We start from the raw sequence: 21,431 nt of genomic DNA, 5'->3' as shown, positions 1-21,431 counted from the left end.
GAGCAAAACAATGCAAGCATAGCAAAATATCTAGCACAGTAGGCATTGCATCTTCAGGTGCAAGGGATTTGCATCTAAATTGAGCATACAGCTATTTAGAAAATCTGTGAAATAAATCAATTATTAACTATTGAGCACAGATAATATAATGTTATTAATATATTAATAAATTCCTCAACAACTCAGACCTGTAGGTCAAAGGCAGGCGGGGTCGGAGGTATTGTGATGATGTCAATCATAAACCCCAAAACCAATCAGCGCAGTCCAACAAGTTCTGAGGTTCGTGATTGGTTTGCTTGACTCCGACAAATCATGAGTCTCGAACTTGTAGGGCTGCGCTGATTGGCTGACAAACTGGTCGGTCCAGCTGATGGCAGCAGAGCAGAAGCGCAAGTAGTGTTGACAACGCCGCCTTGGATCTCTTCTATTTTTTTATTTATTTCCTAAAGGTTATTTATTTGGAAAGAACAAAGCGAATCCGGAGAAAAGGAAAGACATGACTTAATGTATTTCATACGTAAGTGTACTTCCTTGTTTAAGCTGGAGGGAAAGCTGTTAGCCGGTTAGCGTTAGCTGTCAGTGTTTACACACCGATAGCAGCGAGCAAAACTCATTATTGTAGCGACATCTTGCACAGTTGGCTCTAATATGTCATGTTCACTAGAGTAAAACCTATGTTAACTGTATTAAAGAAAAGGTGAAGGGGCGAAAGCCCAGCCCAGACGTTATTGACCTGCACCGCGCGAGCACGCGCAACATGTCAGATGCACGCGCAGTAGCATATATATATATATTTTTTAAGTATAGAAATTACTGACTTTTTTTTTGTTGCAAACTTTTCCTGGTAGTTAACAACACACTGGCGCACTTTGCACGCTCTTATTCGTTATTATCTGCACTTACACTTTGTACTCACATTTCCCAAGGTGTCATCAGTCTTAACATGGGGAAACTGCAAACAATCTATGTTTGATATTGAATAACACAATGCCATAATTATTTTTGTCTTCTGGGGAACAGCTATCAAAAAATAAATAAGTATTCAGCTATTCTGAAATATGAAACAGTTTATTTTGATACCAGTTGTGGAATTTTAAATTAAGCCCACAACATTCCTTGCGTCTACTGTACAATTTTTGAGTTACAGATTTACTTGATTAAATATTAATAAAGTCATCAAATAAAGTATGATATGCAATGCAATTCATGCTATTCATTATTAGTCTTTTTATTTTCTTTCTATTGTTTATTATTAATGAAAGATCAATTATTATGCTGTTGTAATCTTTTTTTTATCTGAAAAACTTTTGAGCTACTGTACTGTTAAGACTTGAAATGCTAGTTCTCACATTAGAATGAATGGCTGTTAAGTAAAAAGCATTCAACATATAAGTGTTCATCTATGCAAATCATACTCAATGAAGTTACAGTAAAGGTGAAACTGTTGTTTCATGTTGAATAGACAGTGCAGCGGTTTAATGTTGTTGGATGTTTTTCTTTAGAGACCCACAAATGGTAGCACTGTGATTCATTAGAATTTTTTTTATATCTTGGTTAATACACTGCATCTCAAATAGTATAGAGTAAAATATGGGATGATGGGATCATTTAAAAAAGGTCAGAGCAGAGGTTTAGAGCATCATTCTCACATGCTGTCATATCTCTGAGAATACTGAAGTTGAAAAGAAACACCCTGAATTTTGGGCCGACAAGTTTAAAGCAAAACTTCAAACCCATTTGTTGGTTTGGAATGAGAAGGTTCTGTTTTGTTTTGCAGCTGTGTCTGATCCATGTGCCAGTCAACTGAAGCATGCTGGAAGAATGCAGCCCATAACCAGAAGAGATGCCGGAGTCTGGCATCAGACGAGGAGCCTGCTCTACAAAAACCTGCTGATCAAATGGAGGACCAAACAACAGAGTCTCCAGGTGCCTTTCATCTGTCACTCAAACGCTTTCTTTTCCCTTCCTGTAGGTGCAAATCTGTTTAAGCATTTGCACGTCGTCTATTCTGTGCGCTGGTATTGAACTCCTTCAGTAAATGCTTCTCAAGGAGTGCTTGAAGTGTCCACTTGAATCTGTTAAAGTCACCATGAAATCAACTGACAATTTTTATTTTGTATCGAATATTACAGTATTTATTATAAATTATTTATCAGTGCATAGCCTTGTTTTATTTATTTATTTTTTTAATTTGTGTGCCTTTGTGATCTTTAATCAAAATAACTTGCTCTCCTTCACTCAAATGACATCACAGCAGTAGCAAACCACAACCATCCAATCAATTCCCTATGGACAAAATCAAGTCCTTCCCTACATTTGTTCTTGTTCGGGCAGCCATTTCATTCGGATATGTCACAAAACGGGAGAAAAGACTATAATGTATCATTTTACTTCAGGAGGATTTGTCCTTTACTAAGTGTATGTACATTTGATAAGTATCTGCTAAATGAGCAATCTAAAATTCCAATTACCCAGGCTGCTTTATAAAATCCGCTCCATCTGGATGAAATCCTCTTCTATCCACTCTGACTCTTTACAACCCAGCAGGATTTGTATTCTCTGTTTTGATCCGGAAAGTGAAAAGGAACAATCCTACATCCATCATAAATCCAACTTCTTTCCCCATTTTCTTCTATTTGTGTGGTCATGTATTTTTTTTATTTTTTTTTATGTAAGGTAACTGTCTTAAATGTATTTTTAATGCATCTCTGCTTCCTGTTGTTTCATGAAGGACCACATAAGAGTCTTTCGGAATTAAAAGGCTGTTAATGGATTGGTGTTCTGCCATAGTTCATGCCGTCAATAATACTTTTATTAAACCGACTTCGTAAAGAGAAGCTTGTCATGATCCATTATGGAAAGCGGTTAGAAATGGAACAAAATGAATTGTTATGCAGCAGTCATGGTTGGGCTTTTTTCCAGTAAGTGTCATCTCTGTATTGATTTTCCTGGAGGTGGAGATGCTGAAGCTAGTTGTATTGTGCTGAGTTATTGGGTGTAGTGGGCTTCATGACATGCGTGTAGGTCAAACTTATTCAGTCAGTATTAGGTGTTAGTGATTTACCACAATGTGACACAACATGTATCAGACTCAGATACACTACTATTCAAATTCATTTTTGTTTTTTGAAGGAAATCTCCTCACCAAGTCTGCTTGTTTTTTACAGTAAAGTAGAGGGTATACATTGACGTCATCATGTGCATACCCTTTGACGTCAAAGCTGAATTTTCATTACCATTTCTCTAGTCCTTAGTGTCACATGATCCTTCAAAAATCATTCTAATATTCTGATTTGTTGCTCAAGTAACATTTATTCTTATTATTAATGTTGAAAACAGTTGCACTACTTTATAGTTTAGTGGGAGCTGATACATTTTGTCAGGATTTTTTAATGAATCGAAAGATCAAAAGAAAGATTTTTTTTTAATTAGACATTTTTGTTGTATCCATTTAAAAAACAACAACTTTACTATTGAATGGTAGTGTAAATTTGCAAAAACAGATTTATAATAGTCTAATCTGTTTCAAGGGATGTTTTTTTCAGTGTGGTCTTAAAATGAAATTGCCATGACCTTTTGCAACAAACATTGTATAGAGCGCCCTCCAGGCACATTAAAAGCTAAACTCATGTCATGGTCTAGCAAATGAACCCAGAGGGATGATCCCTCTCTGGCGCTTATGTATTTATGGCCTATATAAGGCAGTAAATCAAGAGCTGTAGCTTAGAGAACATGAGAGTATGGATTTTTTTTCTGAATTACATGTTTACATCAGGTATATACTGTATACTTTAAAAATATTTTGTAGGATATTTATTTCATTAAGTAATTTTATTAATATTATTAGTATTTACAGTATTAAATGGTTAATTATATATAATTTATTAATTTTTATAATTGATTGTTGTTCTTTTTAGAACAGTATTTTTCCTGCCACAATTCCCTGTCAACTTTGAAGTGTTCCTCTTCTCTCTTTGCAGGAGCTGATCTTGCCGTTGCTCCTCCTGGGCCTCCTGGTCCTCATCAGCACCCTCAACCCTCATGTCTCATACGGCAGTATCAGCACTAAGGAGCTGGAGTATGAACGGGACCTGGCACTCAAAGGTCTTGGCTACACCCCCATCAACAATGTCACCAATCACATCATGGAAGAGGTTGCACGGGAACTGCGTAAGGCACATTTATTGGTCTTCCTTTAAAAATGATTTTTAAAAGCCTCATTTTAAGCAAACCTCTAACTAGCATTGCATGGTATATTTGGTATGTTATTGAATGCTTTGCTAATTTATGATGAAGCAGCATTGACTCTGATAGTAAAGTAGAACACTTACTGTGAATATTTGTTTCTTGGTGTTGATTCCTCAGCTATGAATGAGCGATTAGATATGTTCTCCACTGAGGAAGACTTGGAGAATGCCAGTCTCTATGAACCTGATGGCTACGTGGGAGTGGTCTTCTTGGATTCAATGTCATACCGCCTGCGATTCCCATACAACCAGCTTCCTCTGCCTAGTGACTTCACTGAATCCATAAGTGAGAATCACCTAACACTGATGACATAAATCCACAGCATCAATGGCACCATATTTAGCTTCTTTGGTTAAATGGCGACTTGCTTTTTAATGCAAATGGCATTCAGTTTATTACCATTTAGTCTGTAATGAAGAAACTGTTGAAGAAATAACACTTATGACTGGTATTTTTTTTTTCTCTGGTCCACAGCAAGCTGTTACACAGACTATGTCAACTGCCGTGCTGCCAACTACTGGTATTCTGGATTCGTACGGCTGCAGTCTCTCATTGATGCTGCCATTATACAGGTTTGAAATGACATGGATGAATAATGTATTGGTATTTAAGCAGTGTAGCTGTAATAAGCAGTGTGTGCATCTCCCTGATGAAGTCTGGGATAACCGTATGCCACTGTTCAAAAGTTTAGGGTTTTGAGCGGTAGTGTTGGATTTTTATTTGTATTTTTTTAAAGCCACACATTCTCACACAGGCTGCATTTATTTGATCAAAAATACAGTAAAACTGTAATATTGTGAAATATTTTTACAATCTATAAGAACTGTTTTCTATTTTTTAAAATATAATTTATTCCTGTGATGGCAAAGCTGAACTTGTAGCAGCCATTCCTCCAGTCACACGAAACTTCAGAAATTATTCCAATATGCTGATTTGGTGATCAAGAAATATTTCTTTTTTATTAGTATCAATGTTGAAACCCTTTGTGGAAACTTTTTTTTTTTTTTTTTTTTTTCAGGATTCTTTAATGAATAGAAAGTTATAGGAGGAAATATAAGGTTCCTGGGGAGCTCTTTTGAGACCACTTTTGTTTCAATAAAAATTGCTTCATCCTTCTGCAGTTGAAGACCAAACGCCCGGTGTGGAACGAATTAAAAGTGCGTGCAGTGATGATGGGACATCCAGGTTCAGTGGAGGTCCAGAAGTTCCCTCACGCCCTGATCTCCATCTATCTAGTGCTGGCATTTACACCCTTTGTGTCCTTCCTCATTGTCAATGTGGCTGCTGAAAAAGAGCAGCGGCTGAAAGACACCATGAGCATGATGGGACTGTATGACTCTGCCTTTTGGTAAGTGTGTCTACTGCAGAACCAGAAATGAAGTAATTGTAATTCATAGCTAGTTTAAATATTGTAAAAATGATCAGTTTGTAAAGTTCTCTTTTGCTTTCTTTAGGCTTTCATGGGGCCTTCTCTATGCCGCACTAGTGACGACCATGTCCATTCTCATGGCTGTTATAGCAACCTGCACGCCCCTGTTCTCCAACAGCAACTTCTTTGTCATCTTCCTCCTCATTTTCCTCTATGGAATATCCTCCGTGAGTCCTAGCAACCCTTCTGTCACATCCAGTGACGGTCTGAACAATAGCGACTTTAGAGAGTGCAAATCTATTTAAATGGTTGTGCACTCATTTGGCCTCATGTCTCCATTTCCTCCCACAGTGAGAGTAGCCAAGTTAATGATGGGCTAATCTTCAGCTTCATACTGAATGTTATTCATTTTCGTTTTCCAAGACTAAATTGTTTTCAGCTGCGTTGGTTTTCTGGTTTGCTGCGAGGGGTGTTACTGTACTGGAAAAATATCGGACAAAATGCTAAATATATTTAAAGCTTGAATATATTTATGAAAATATGCCGTTTTATTAGCCACAAAGCTGTTTCAGCATTAATTTTTTTTTTTTTTTTTTTTTTTTTAAGTCAACGTGAAACTGCATTTGCAAGTGATTTTCCATAATGTGTCATTTCTGAATGGAGCAGATATACAACGATTGCAAAATGCATGGCCGGTCTTGGTTTTATCCGTTGGGGTGATTGTATCGTGAAAAGTGGGGTCTATGTGACTGATTAGGGGTTAAATTAAATGAGGACATGCACTGAACACAATAAGACCAGGAATGTTAAGTTTTAGTTTGTTGACTTTTTTTTTTTTTTTTTTCTACTTCCCACAGATTTTCTTCTCCTTCATGTTGACCCCCTTGTTTAAGAAGCCAAAGTTTGCGAGTACAGTGGGCTCCATGCTCACCGTGGTGTTTGGATGTCTGTCTCTTTTCACTGTGCTGATGAGAGATTTCCCCCAGTCAGCTGTGTGGCTCCTCTGCCTTCTGTCCCCCAGCGCCTTCTCTATCGGCATTGCCCAGGTAACACACTTTTACACAAACATGCTCCATTGTATAACAGCGATCTCCTAGGTTATAGGACCGTTTGCCAAGAAACGCATATGAGAACTATTTATATATATATATATATATTTACATTTATGCATTTGGCAGACGCTTTTATCCAAAGCGACTTACAGTGCATTTCAAGGTACACATTTTTACATTCTTTTCAGTTCTCGGTTCATATATATATATATATATATAATATGTTTATTCTGTAAGGATGCATTAAATTGATCAAAAGTGACAGACATTTATAATGTTAAATTTCAAATATATGCTGTTATTTTGACATTTCAATTAATAAAATCCTGAGAAATTTTTTTTTAACACCGTTTTCTACTGTTTCTTGGCAGCCAAATCAGCACATTAGAATGATTTCTAAAGTATCATTTGACATTGAAGACTGGGGTATGGCTGCCGAAAATGTAGCTTATATTTAAAAAATAAATTAAAATGGAAAACGGTTGTTTTAAATTTTAATGTGTCACAATTATACTGTATTTACTTTATTTTGATCAATTAAATGCAGCCTTAATGAACATTTAAAAAATTTAGTGTTACAGTATACATAAAATAAAAGGTATATTATGGCACTATTTTTGTCTGTATGTGTAGGTGGTGTATCTGGAAGCTCAAGGGGACGGCGCTGTGTTCTCCACTCTGGGCATTGGTCCTCACGCCCTCTATGTTCCCATGGTCATGCTGTTCTTGGACTGCATTCTCTACCTACTTATAGCCATTTACCTGGACCAAGTGCTACCAGGTGACAACTAGTCAAAGCATTTTGCATAAACTGGGGGTCTTCACGGGTCCACTTGATTCCAAAAATCCGAGGTCCGACCCGACGGCGCGCTCCACATAAATTGCGCTCTGCAAAATCCGACCCATTAGAGAGGATGAGAGTGTGGATTTCGTCTTAATATTAACATATATATACATTTTCTTGTCATTTGAGATGAAACATAATGCTTATGAGCGGTTTATCTTCTCCGAGGTGCTTGCCCAAGCAGAAAAACGATGTACCGGTACTCTTGCCAGATCGATTACAGAAAACTATCTAAATGCAGGCCAAACTAATCAACTAAATAAAATGAACAAAAATTAAACCATGTCTATATATTTTCATGTTTTTCCTCAAACAAAACAATTTGTGAAAATCCACAGAAAACATTCTCCTACATTTTTGGCATTCACAAATCCGACTATATGCTACGTTATCTGGTCACTTGGGTTAAAAAAAGTAGCTAATATAAATGTTATGAAGATTACAAATAAGGTGGGAAGATGGGCATTCTTTTAAATCTACACCTGCCGTATTGTTTCTTATTTGTTGTCTCTGATTTTGCTCTGTGTCATTCCTGATTGAAAAAGTCGTCTCTCACAATCGTGCAGACATCACTGCTTTTTACACTCGGGTCCAGTAAGGTTCGAAAAGAAATTGACGTCGGACTTGGATCTAATTTTATCGGATTTGTCTTGGGTCGGGTTTTTCTTTTTTTCTTTTATTTATTAATACACGTCGGGTTCGGGTAAGAAGTGATTCAGGTCAATTCGGGTTAAGTACAGATTTCAGGATCCAAGAAGACCTCTACGAAAAAACCAAAGATAAGTTTGGTTAGAGTTCCAGTCCTTAACATTGTTTATATTCAGACAACGTATGCAAATTTATACCATTGCAAATTCATTTGCTCAGCATAAAAAAGAAGAAGCTTGTTCGTTTACTGGACAGTCACTGGACAGTTAGTGCAGCTCCATAAAGTAATTTGTTTTGTTTTTTTGCATTAGACAAAAATAATTCCTAAAACAAAGATGCCACAAGCACACTCTTGAAGCTGAACGCTTAAGTAAACACAACAGTTAGTTCTGAGAAAAGGTTTAACAGCATTTGCAAATCCCACAACATAAAATTCATACATTGTGTGGCTACACTAAAGAATGCACACACAAATATTTGTTAGTCATCATTTTACTGAGATGGAGGCGTTTTGTGAGCTTCTCACTTACATGACCATTTCTTCCTTCAGGCGAGTTTGGCACAAGGCGCTCAGTGCTGTACTTCCTACAGCCATCCTATTGGTCAAAGCGGAGGAAGCGCTATGTGGAGGTGAGCTCTGTGTACGAGGGCGAGGTGAACGGAACCCCTGTGAATGATGAATCAGTGGAGGCGGTTTCTCCTGAGTTTAGAGGCAAAGAGGTTATCAGGTACTTTACTCCTAAAATGGCCAATGTCTATTTTAATTCATTAATCAATAGGGGCTCTCCGATCAATCGACTGCATATCAGTATCGGCCGATAATCACATTCTCTGACTAGTCTTAGTCACTTAATTTGACCAATCTCACGAACCGATCGCAATTTAATGACGTAAAAAAAAAAAGGCTGAGGCTTTTGCACCACGTTCTGCATTGTAACCATGGATTGCGGAAGTGTTGGGGCCACCGCTTTTTATTCAGTCAAACACTCTGATCACTTGTTTGGAGAGGTTTTGGACTTTTGATAAAAAGGCTACCATGATTCCAAATGCCATAACTTTTGATTTCTTTAAGATATCAACACAATATTTGGCCCAGATGCAGTTGACCTGATTGTGAACGAGTCCAAACTTGACTATACGACCTTATGTCAAGCATGAATAATAACAAAATAAATCAATACATTGCATCACTTTTTTGTGGGGTTTTCTCAGCAGTGTTAAGCATAGAACCTCCAAATATGATCAAAATCTATTTTCTTCAAAATGTCAAAGGTTTTCTATCAAATGAGACCATGTACTTTAATATATATATATATATATATATATATATATATATAATATATTCTAGTTATAAGCCATTTGAAATGTGAAATCATTAAAAATGTCTTCAGTGTTAACAGTGCTTATACATCACTTATATAAAGCTTAAAGGATCAGGATCGGTATCGGCCGATCATGATGACTAGAAATCGGTAACTGGTATCGGCTGCAAAAATCCTGATCAGACCATTGCTATTAATTGACCTCAATTTAAATATTTTACAAAAATAAATTATTAAAAATCCATGCCCGCCTGATTCTTTCATGAATTTTTTTTTATTTTTTTTTTTTTATTATTTATTTATTTTATCTAGAAACTACAACGGCCAGTCAGTGTTGGTGGAAAATATACACTATATGAAAAAATTCATATATATATGAATGTTGTTTAGTTCTAGGTTGTTGGTTTTTTTTTGTAAATATGTTGTACCTTGGTTTTCTGAAATCAGACCAGCGAAGTGATTTAGGGAGCAGTTTGGGAAAGGGAGCAATGTTTTTAGAGCTGATGTTAAAATCCTTCAAAGCCTTCAAAATCCTTAGAAAAGATTTGGACATGAAGAGAGCTGGCTTGCAGCCAGAATGACCATTTAATATCCATCACATGCTTTCTGTGTTTATATTTTTACTCTTGTTAGGATCTGTAATATCCGTAAAATCTACAAGGAGAAAGACACCAAAGTGGAGGCTTTGAGAGGTGAGACTTCCCACCTGTGTCCAAAGCGTGACACTTCTGTATTTATACTTAGTCATTATTTGTGGATTTTAGGACTAAATTGCTTCTTGTTTGCTGCAGGTAAAATGCTAAGTCAAGACAAATTTGCAATCCATTTGCAATCCATTATACTTGTATTGTCCTAAATCTCAAAGTGCACTTTATTGGTACTAGTTGTATTATGACAAGAGACTTCTGGTTCTGACGTATAGGTGTATGTTTTGTGTTCTACTTTTGATCTAAAGGTTTGACTTTTGACATCTATGAGGGTCAGATCACAGCCCTGCTGGGTCACAGTGGAGCAGGAAAATCCACCCTCATGAACATCCTCTGTGGCATCTGCCCCCCTACAGAAGGTCAGACATGCGATGCATAGATGCTAGTTTTGAAAATTACTTTTTTATAAACATATTTACCTCTACCTGAGTGCCTGGAAAAGATTAAATGTTGTACTGCTGCCACACACTCTGTTATTGTGTGTTTTACGCATAGGCACAGCAACCATCTATGGCTCTCCAGTGGCCGAGATCGCAGAGGGGGCCGAGATGAAACAGCTGGTTGGTATATGCCCCCAGTTCAACATCATCTTTGATGTCCTCACTGTAGAGGAACACCTGAGGATCTTTGCTGCCATCAAAGGGATCCTGCCCTCTGATATTGACGGTGAGGTAGGAACTCCCAGTGGATCTAGAGACATCAGCTGACTTCATGTTGTATGGGAAATTCAAAAGCAAACCATGCACCAAGAGAGCTGATTTGACATCAACTCCACCCTGCATATTTAATTGCGTTTATTATAGAGTGAAACAGTGACCATACACTTTTCAGTGTTCTTGGTTCTAGAAGTATTTTTTTCCATAGTTTTTCTCCATAGGTACCGTTACCGTTCAATAGTTTGGGGTCAGTACGATTTTTTTTTAAATTGTTTTTGAAAGAAGTCTCTTGTGCTAACCGAGGCTGCATTTATTTATTTATTTTTATCAAAAATACAGTAAAACAGAAATATGTATGTGTATATGTGTAATATTATTATTAAAATAACTGTTTTCTATTTTAATATAATTTATTTTAATATATTTATAATTCTTGTGATGGCAAACAAAATTTTCAGCATCATTACTCCAGTCTTCAGTGTCACGTGATTCTTCAGAATTCTTTCTAATATGCTGACTTGCTGTTCAAGAACCATTTCTTCTTAGCAATGTTGAAAACTCTTTACTCTCACTTTTGATCAATTTAATACAGCCTTACTGAATAAAAGTATTTTTTCAGCAACAAAAAAAAATCTCACTGACCACAAACCTTTGAATGGTAGTGCATTAAAAAACCCCCGCAATAAATCCAGCTCCATCCAGTTAATAGATTGTGTAATCTTTGTGTTTTGATGTCCTTTCTGGTTTAAGTTATCTCTCTTTTTAAGGTGAGGAAGGTTCTAAAGGATCTGGATTTGGAAAAGATTATGGATGCCCAGGCGAAGAACCTGAGTGGAGGCCAGAAGAGGAAGCTCTCTGTGGGCATAGCAGTTCTCGGAGACCCAAAGGTAAATGTCTGACCACTTATACCGGTGACTTTCTTGATCCATTTGCTTATTTATCCCCCTCCATCGATGTCTGTCTTTTTGCTTATGAATCAGGTCCTCCTTCTTGATGAGCCTACGGCTGGTATGGACCCAGTGTCTCGGCACCAGGTTTGGTCCTTACTGAAGAGCCGTAAAGCAGGCAGAGTTACTGTACTCAGCACTCATTACATGGATGAGGCGGATATACTTGCAGGTACTTTTCTCATTTTTCTCTTCTCTTCCATCAGTCATCTCTGTCTCAATCTCACACACCTCTGTGCGTTTTCTGTCACTCAGATCGTAAAGCTGTCATCTCTCAAGGACAGCTGAAATGTGTTGGTTCCTCTTTGTACTTGAAGACCAAATGTGGGGTTGGCTACCATCTCAGGTCAGTTCTATGTTAAGAGAACTTGTTTTTATTTTCTTTGTCACCCAGGACATTACTACATTAACGTTGTCGTTCTAAACCTCCTGTAGAATGTCTGTGACTGAAGGCTGTGAGGTGGACAACATCACACCACTGGTCAAGAATCATGTTCCCAAGGCTCAGTTGTCAAGGCAGCAAGAGGCTGAGCTTACATTCACGTTGCCTTTCGAGAGCATGGACACTTTCCCAGGTCTTGTTTCTATTTGCCCTCATGTCACCATCTGCTATGTGTCATGCTGCCATATGCCCTGCGGAGCAACAGATTGTGTCATGCTGTCACCAGGACTGTGGTGGCGTTTTATTGGGGCAGTTTTATTTAATTTTATATAGATTTATTGTCTGTAGTGTTGTTATACTAAGTCTGTGATGTTAGTTGAGTGTTTACTTCAAGCTTAGTTTGATGTACTCCTCTTCATGTCATTCCAAACCTGTATTACTTTCTTTTGTCTAGCACAAGGTGTGTGATGTTTTTCACTCATTATATAAACCTGAATGTTTTTCGAAAATTATTTGTTCCATTTGAAGAAACAATATAATGTGGGTTTGGAATGACATGAGGGTTAGTAAATTATGACAATTTTCTTTGTCTGAACTTGGATTCTTTTAGGAATGCTTTTGGTGTTTGTGATTTAGTTATCTTGTTCATTAAGCATTTGTACTCCAAAAATATTAACACATTTTATGGTTCCTACTCCTCATGACTTTCACTCACGTTGCATTTCAGGGCTATTTGCGGAGCTAGACTGTCGACCTGACCTGGGTATCATTAACTATGGCGTCTCCATGACAACGTTAGAGGATGTATTCCTGCGCCTAGAGGCAGAAGCAGAGGTGGATCAGGCTGGTAAGATAACCACCTACCTAAACCGCTTCCAACCATCACACTTCAAAATGAAATGGGGGGGGGGGGGGACGGATCAGTGTTACAATGAACCTGCATAGTGAAGTGCTCAAGAAGTATAACACCCACTCTATCTGTGTGTTCCTTCACTGGTAGACTACAGTGTGTTTAACCAGGATAAGGTGGAAGAAGAGGGAGACTCATGCTCTCTGGATGACACGGACCAGAGGCTGCTGACGTTTTCAGACAGCAGGCAGGATGCAGTAACCGGTCATGCCCTCTGGAGGCAGCAGTTTAGCACTGTGGCCTGGCTGCACATGCTCAACCTGCAGAGAGAGAGAAAACCTATTATATACAAGTGAGAAAATGCTAACAAGTACTAGTTGATCATGTTTGCATTTCAGTAACACGCATGCATTTACCGCACACTCTTGTATTTTAGAGTGTATAAATAAAGCCTGTACTGTTTAATTCTTGCAGCAGAGCTGATATGCATGCACCGGTGACCGTGAATATATAATAATGATAATATACACTACTGTTCAGAAGTTTGTAAATAAGTTATTTTGCTGTGATCATATGACGCTGGAGAGTGGAGTAATGGCTGCTGAAATTCAGGAAATTCATTGCCAACACAGGAATATATTAATTTTAAAATATCTTAAAATGGACAACACTTAATTGTAATAATATTTTACAATATTTTCAATTCAGTATTATTGTATTATGGATCAAATAAATTCACCCGTGTTGAGCATAAGAGATTTGTTTTAGAAACATTAAAATATCTTACTGTGCCCAAAATTTGCATTATATTTATATGGAACGTGACCCTAGACCATACTCAAAGCCATACTATTACAATTGATGGGGACTGGGGGAAATAAAGGTTGCTAATGAACCATAAAAGTATCTTAATTATCCATATGACTCAGGAGTTATACATAGACATAAGTCACTCTATTTCCATTATTTTCCTGTTGATCACTGTGAAGCTGCTTTGAAACAATCTGTATTGCAAGTATAAGGGTGACTTGACACTTCTGTCTTTTCTCTTTTGCTCAGTTTGACGCTGTTCCTGGTTTTCTTGTGTGCAATGCTGATTCTATCTGTGGCCACAGGAAACATTCAGATTCATTCTCCTGAAAGACTGTTTTCACCTATATACCTGCTGCGCCGCAACGAGGCTCCTCATAAATACACCAGCAGCTTGCTTGTGCAAAACTCCACCTGTCAGTAACACTTCATACACATAAAGCTTTTTTGAGGATATTTCAAGGCATTGTTTTTGTTCAAATTGATTTGATGTAGATTTGACTTGTTTAATGTGAAATATGTGTTGTGGTAGATTCTGACCTGACAGGGTTCATCCACAATCTGGAGTCTCAGAACATTAAAGTGGAAATGATGAAAAAACCAGACTACATGTCTGCTGCACCTGTCAGCGCCGCCATCAACGTGACTGGATCCGGTAAGGTGAGTGAGAGAATTCTTTATCAGTACAATTGGTTAATCTCTCTACACTTTTACACTCCATAGTAATGGATGGATTTTTTTCTAAAATGATTTTTCTATTGAAAAATAATTTAAACAGTTCCTGTCTTCTCTCGCTGTTTCTCTTTGTGTGAATTCCAGGATTTTACCTACATTTTAGCATTTAACAGTACCACCGTGCACTCCTTGCCCATGGCTGTCAATGTGCTCAGTAACGCCCTCCTCAGGGGCTTTAACGGCACTGGACGCATTAGAACATGGACTAAACCTTTTGACTATGTAAGTTCAGTGCATTAATACGCTGAAGTTACTGTACAGACACTACTATGGTTTCTTGCGAGTGTCTATAGTTGTATTCTGTCTGCATTTTAGCAAATCCCAGATAAGACGTCCTACGCCCTGGTTTACATTGAGGCTGTAATTCTTGGGATGCTGGCTGCTGGGATGCCAGCCTACTTTGCAATGGACCACACAAGAGACAGAGAGGTACATATGTAGGTTGTAACTTCATATAGTAATGGTTTGGCTTTTTATTTAAAAGTTTGGAGTCAGTGTTTTACTTTTATTCAGCAATGATGTATTAACTTGATCAAGAATGACAGACTTATACATTGTTTCAAATAAATTCAGCGTTTCCATCACAGGAATACATTTTCTGTTTTCTAAAAATGCTATTTTAAAATGCAGTTATTTTAAAATATAATACTGTTTCACAATATTACAGTTTTTTTTTTTTTACTGACTTACTGACCCCTTACCCATAATCACTTGAATAATTTGAGGGTGCTGTAAAAGCCTAATTTTATCAGAATGTCCCTAAAATAATATTTCAGAGTTGTTCTACATTGAATGCAACCACTCTGTTCTTACTGTATTTGTATCAGTTGAAGTGTCGCTCGACCCTGAGGATCTCTGGTCTTGTTCCTTCGGCGTACTGGTGTGGTCAGGCAGCGATTGATGTCCCTTTCTATTATCTCATCTTAACCTGTATGACCAGCACCCTGTTTGCCTTTCATTCTACAAACCTGCTTACCTCCCATAACATCATGTCTGTGGTAAGAAAACGCTTCACCTTACAGCGATTTGCTGCCGCTAGACTTTTTGTAACATAGAAGTTGTTGAAGCTTAAAAAACAGAGCAGACAACTCAATAACTGTCTTTTCTCCATTTTCAGGCTCTGTGTCTGATTGGCTTTTCTCCAGCCATGGTTCTCTTCACATACTGCGTGTCCTTCATGTTTGTCAGAGTCCAGAGCAATAGGGACTTCTTCTCAGTGCTGTCCATGATGGTAAGTAATACTAATTTCATATTTGTATGGAAAAACTGAACATTTTAAATATCAGGCCATTTTGAAATTGTAATTCGTAATTAACTGGTAATTAATTGACAAAAAAAATCATGGGAATGCCTATAGTAAATTATAGTTTTAAATGTATCATTTTATTTTAATTATTGTATTTGAAGTATTTAGCTCCAAAAGTCACAGGAAGTCATTGTTCTAGGGGTGTGTTAACCCTGAAAATTGTCTTTCAAATTCTGTATGTCTGTATGAGGGTATTAAAGCTCTTCTTTTTTTTTTTTGGTCCATAGTTGTGTGTGGTTTCTGCATCCATTGTCCAGCTGGCTCTTGTGAATGAAAATTCTGGTGTCGCTCGTCTCCTGCATAATGCACTGTGTTTCTTTAGTCCACTTTACCCTCTTATGGGCTGCCTTAACTGCATTACCATGGTAACACTCACAGGACTTTATCTATTCAGTGTTTGAGAGCATGGATCAAATGCAGTCAATCAACTGAAGTGGAATTGAGCCTTATACATGTTGAAATGTCTTGTGCATTCTAGGCCACCTTCCTTCAGTCCCCTCATGATGATGATTTCCTGTGGAAGAACCTCTTCATCTCGGTTGTGGCCGTAAGTTAAATATGATTTTACATTCTCAAAGTCTGTTATATGCCTGTCTTTTACACTGAATCTTTGTTGTGGTTTCCATAGCCGTACATCCAGTGTATCCTGCTGCTCTTCACCCTGAGATGTCTGGAGATCAGATATGGAGGGAAGACCATGAAAAATGACCAGCTCTGCAGGTCTGACTTCATAAACTAAATGTCTAAATACATTTTTACCAAAGCCTCCAATCAGGAGTAACGTTTTGAATAACATCTATGAGCTCATATTTTGCCTGATTCATTAGAATTTTTTTTTATACAAATATTGATGTAATTATTTACATCCCATGATACTGTTCCAGAATATTAACATTTAAGCAGGGATGTACTATGAAATCATTTTGCTGGTTTGTTGTACAGTTATACTACCATTCACTGGAATAAATTACATTTTAAAATATAATCAAATATAAAACGGCTATTTTAAATTGTTTCTCAATATTATTGCTTTTACAAATAAATGCAGTCGGCTTTAACTGGTTTAGAAAAATAAAAACGTAAAATCTTACTGACCCCAAACTTTTTAACTGTAGTGTACTTAAGTAGAAAACATTTGCATGTTAATAATTGCACATATGTAATTTAAATATTAATCATAAGTGCAAACCAATGCACAACTTTTCAATGTTGCTTCCTATACACATTTGAAGGCTGTTTATTAGATCAATAAAGGTAGATGTCATATTAAGTGAATAAGTGATTTTATGCGGAGCTTATGACCTATTAATTAAGTTGAATTGCATATAAGAACATGTGGTTCAAACATTTTCAGCACCAAGTCTAAGCAGTAGTTACTAAGCACATAGTGTGAACTGTTCTAGTTTAAGTGCAACCTTATGAATGGCTGGTGCAACCCTATCCAAGATCATTAAGAAATGGAGCTTGATCTCTGAACTCTGTGTTCTAAAGGATTTCCTCCCAAGCAAAGGGCAAAGCTCAGCGGAACCCAGAGGAGAGTGTGAGTGAGGATGAGGACGTTCAGATGGAGAAAGCTCGAGTGAAGGAGGCGTTGACCTGTCAGTGCTGTGAGGAGGTACACCTCACTTTTCTATAAATCTTTTGTCACAAATTACATTGTTGTCTAAAAACATTTGAATATGAAGAAATATAGCTTTTTTTTTTCTTTTTTTTTCAGAAGCCAGTGGTGGTGGTGAGTAACCTCAGGAAACAGTACAAAGGCAAGAGGGAGGCCTTTTCGCTCCACAAGAGAAGGAAAGTGGCCACTAAGAACATCTCCTTCTGTGTTCGCAAAGGTAGAATTTTTCTTGATTTGTTGTACTGTAATAATGATGTTAGAGAGAGCAAGCAGATGTTAATGAAAAATTAACCTCTTCTCAGGTGAGGTTTTGGGTCTGCTGGGACCAAATGGAGCAGGAAAGAGCACTATAATGCATATGCTGTCTGGAGACACTGAACCCAATGCTGGACAGGTTTGTGCTCAAAGTTTAGCTGGTTATGAGTTATTTTGAACATGTGGCTTGTTCTGACTATAGTTTGAAACTGATTTTTAGATTCTGATGGGAGATTATGGCACAGACTTCCAGCCAATGGAGAACCCTTTGGAGCATGTAGGGTACTGTCCTCAGGTGAACCCTCTGTGGCCTAGAATCACTCTACAGGAGCACCTGGAGATCTATGCTGCCATCAAGGGGCTGCATCAACGTGATATCCCAAACATCATTAAGCGGTACAAAATCGTCTTAAAAAAAAAAAAAAATTTTAAGGCACAACTTTTGCATTTTCATTTTACATTTATGCTACCATTCAAAGGTTTGAGGTTGGTTAGCTTTTTTAAAATGTTTTTGAAAGAAGTCTCTTATGCTCACCAAGGCTGATTTTATTTGATTAAAAAAAAAAAGTAAAAAAAAAATGTTTTAAAGAAATATGCAATTTAAAGTAACCTGTTAATTATACTATTTTAATATATTTAAAATATAATGAATTCCTGTAATGACAAAGCTGAATTTTGCAAAGCTGAATCATTACTCATTTAATGAATAGAAATTCAAATGAACATGAAATAAAAATATTTTGTAACATTTTAAATGTCTTCACTGATCATCACCTTTGATCATTTTGCTAAAAAGGAAAAAATCTTACAGGCCTCAAACATTTTACTCCAGAGATTTTAAAACGCACAAAGCAGGGTTTAAATGTTGTATATATTTTCTGATTATTAATCACCACTGCTCCAACTTTGCTCCAATATTATTATATTAATTTCGTTTTAATTTTATTTTAGAGTGACTCAAATTAAAGCATTTTATTGACTGTGTAATGCTGCAAGTGACTGTGATTTGACCATTGCTGCAAATATTCAAGGGAATAAAATGTAAAAGAATTACATTGTCATGGAACAAATTAAAAAAAAAAAATTATAAAGGCAATTTTGTTGCCCATTAAGAGCGATTTATGGCTGGAAGATGCTCTCAATTCACCAGCCTTTGGCAGGTCTATTTTGTCACTGCTTATCAATATGACCATTTGTCGATCACACAAACTATACAGTATGACCACCATGGCAATTTTTAAATATTGTGTGGGCTGTCTTTGCAGTGTTGTGAGTGCTCTAGAGCTAAAGGATCATCTTTACAAACAGGCAAAAAACTTGTCTGCTGGTTTAAAGAGGAAGGTAAGTCAAAAATATATATAATTCAGTATAGAAAATTGGAAACCATACTTTGTCATGTACTGTAGGCTTATTTTTTTTTTATGCTAGTTGTGCTTTGCACTGAGCATGCTGGGAAATCCTCAGATAGTTCTGTTGGACGAACCATCTACAGGGATGGATCCCAAATCAAAACAGCGCATGTGGTAATTTACTACATTACATTTCTGTTCACTGTTTTAGTTTTTGTATTGTGCATACTATGATACATATAGTCATTTTAATAAACGTGTAGTTATAAAACCGAGGGCTGCAAAAATAAACATTCAGTGGTTCATTCCAATAGGAGGGCAATCCGTGCTGCCTTTAAGAACAAACAGCGAGGGGCTCTTTTGACCACCCACTACATGGAAGAGGCGGAGGCTGTGTGTGACCGTGTGGCCATCATGGTTTCGGGTCAGCTGAGGTGAGAGGCTGGGACAGATAAATGCGTCAGTTAATGATGACAAGCATTGTCAAGCTAGTTCTTTGCTTTAGCATAGACATTTTGGGAATTTGGAGGAAGCAAGTAAAGCAGAAAAGAAAGCATGTAACGTTTTATGTTGCCCCCTGCAGGTGTATTGGCTCAATTCAGCACTTGAAGGGGAAGTTTGGGAGAGGCTACAGCCTAGAGATTAATCTCAGGGAGGAGCTCACGGGTCTCCAGCAGGTAGCGCTGTTGCACAAAGAGATACTGAAGATATTTCCCCATGCTGCTCGTCAGGACAGGTGAGACGTGTCTGCATTGGACTCTTGGGAGAAAAAAAGTCAAACCAAATCATAGTGAAGCACTAAACTGAAAATGCATGACATAAAAGTAGAATGTAAAAACATCTGGGAGTTAGTTTTTTTTTTTTTTTTTAAACATGTCTTGGATCTTTGCAGTTTTGCCACTCTGATGGTGTATAAAATCCCAATGGAAGATGTGAAGTCACTAGCCAAGTCCTTTGCTCAGTTGGAAAGTGGTAAGAAATGGACCCCATAATAACCAGAGGTTTTGTGAAGAGTTAAAAATACTATTTTGATCATTCACCTTTGTCTTCACAGCTAAACAGAACTTTCACTTTGAAGAGTACAACTTCTCCCAGTCAACCCTTGAACAAGTATGTCACTATTGGATCTCCTTTAAAAATACTGCAAAAAATGATTTATTTGGAAATCAAACTAACATTTTATTAGGATTTGTGCATCAAAAACATGCCAGTGTAGTAATTTTCACACCGGTAAATGAAGTGTGGGTGGAGATCTAGTTTACGGGCATCACTTGATTCGTCCTGGTTAACTACTTACTAAAACGCTCCCACATGGTACTGGTACTTTTCTTTACTTCATACCTGTTAACACTCCCGTTTTTCCTGGGTTTCTCCCGTTTTTTAGCCCTATCTCCCGGACCCCTCCTGGTTTGTTATTTCTCCCGGGAGACTCCCGTAATTTGCATGGCCCAAACTCCTTTATGAATAATCGGACCAATATGTTTGTCTAATGTTGACCAGTTGCCAGATCTTGTATTAAATGCATTATATTCACACAATCCACACACCATATACAATTTCAATCCGTTTGTCATCTCAACCTGGCAACCTATAACCCAGTTGCGCAGTCGCGGAAAGCTTAACCCGAAAGCGAGCTGTCTGTCTGTATACATGGCCATACCATAGTTAATTGTATTTCTTTGAAAGCATGTACCTGTTTTTCAGGTTTTCATGGAGTTCGCTAAAGAGCAGGAGAAGGAAGAGGAGGAAGTCGGATCGCTTAGCACGACATTTCAATGGCAGAGACTGAGACAGGATGGCCCTATATCCATCAATCACGCTGACAGCATAGTACACCAGCTATGAGCCGATCCTGTCCTGCCTTCCCTGAAGCGTTGTGTCCTTTTCTCTCTGTCTCTCTCTTTCTATCACTCCGCATGTGCCGTCCTTTGCCTTAAGAGCCATAAACTGATGGGACACTCAGGACAATAGAGTGTGGAGACTCCAGTGGCCACTAGCACACACACGTGTGGGCTGTGATACTCGCTTTGGTTCTGGTACTGGCACTTGCTCAGATATGATCTGACACACAACTCGCGTGTCAGCTGTAGATGTCGAGCTAGACTTGGCAGTTCTTTTTTTTTTTTTATGAAGATATTTTATTTTTTAAATCGAACTTCTTATACCTTCTTTTCACCCATTGTTGTGCATCGTGCTCACATTCGGTTGTCAAAATACACTACTTCAGTCACTGGGAAATTAGTTGCATGGAGCGGGTTCCACGTTATTGAAGCGGTACCAAAGTCTCACTCACATCGACACCAATACAGTGCTTTTTGGTGTCTGTAGCATGG

The 21,431-nt window shown here is 37.6% G+C and overlaps 1 protein-coding gene across 1 annotated transcript; it reads left to right on the top strand.

Moving 5' to 3' along the window:
* Positions 1 to 354: 354 nt before the first annotated feature.
* abca5 (ATP-binding cassette, sub-family A (ABC1), member 5) lies at positions 355 to 21,253 on the top strand. The gene is made up of 39 exons (XM_056245425.1): positions 355 to 517; positions 1,778 to 1,926; positions 3,981 to 4,170; positions 4,366 to 4,533; positions 4,723 to 4,820; positions 5,370 to 5,596; positions 5,703 to 5,844; positions 6,475 to 6,663; positions 7,303 to 7,450; positions 8,712 to 8,889; positions 10,117 to 10,175; positions 10,439 to 10,549; positions 10,686 to 10,861; positions 11,614 to 11,733; positions 11,827 to 11,965; positions 12,049 to 12,139; positions 12,229 to 12,368; positions 12,903 to 13,022; positions 13,176 to 13,377; positions 14,085 to 14,251; positions 14,368 to 14,495; positions 14,655 to 14,792; positions 14,886 to 14,999; positions 15,398 to 15,568; positions 15,688 to 15,801; positions 16,104 to 16,241; positions 16,355 to 16,423; positions 16,505 to 16,596; positions 17,368 to 17,491; positions 17,594 to 17,711; positions 17,797 to 17,888; positions 17,970 to 18,145; positions 19,015 to 19,090; positions 19,178 to 19,272; positions 19,413 to 19,532; positions 19,682 to 19,834; positions 19,991 to 20,070; positions 20,153 to 20,208; positions 20,803 to 21,253. The coding sequence occupies exons 1-39, from the start codon at positions 505 to 507 to the stop codon at positions 20,941 to 20,943; spliced, it is 5,022 nt and encodes a 1,673-aa protein (XP_056101400.1). The 5' UTR covers positions 355 to 504; the 3' UTR covers positions 20,944 to 21,253.
* The last annotated feature ends 178 nt before the right edge of the window (positions 21,254 to 21,431 follow it).

The sequence above is a fragment of the Rhinichthys klamathensis genome, unplaced genomic scaffold (genome assembly GCF_029890125.1).
Source record: "Rhinichthys klamathensis goyatoka isolate OS25496 unplaced genomic scaffold, OSU_Roscu_1.1 h1tg000030l_1, whole genome shotgun sequence".
Classification (NCBI taxonomy): Eukaryota; Metazoa; Chordata; class Actinopteri; order Cypriniformes; family Leuciscidae; genus Rhinichthys; species Rhinichthys klamathensis.
The sequence above is the reverse complement of the archived record's forward strand: the minus strand, read 5'-3'. Positions and strand labels throughout refer to the sequence as shown.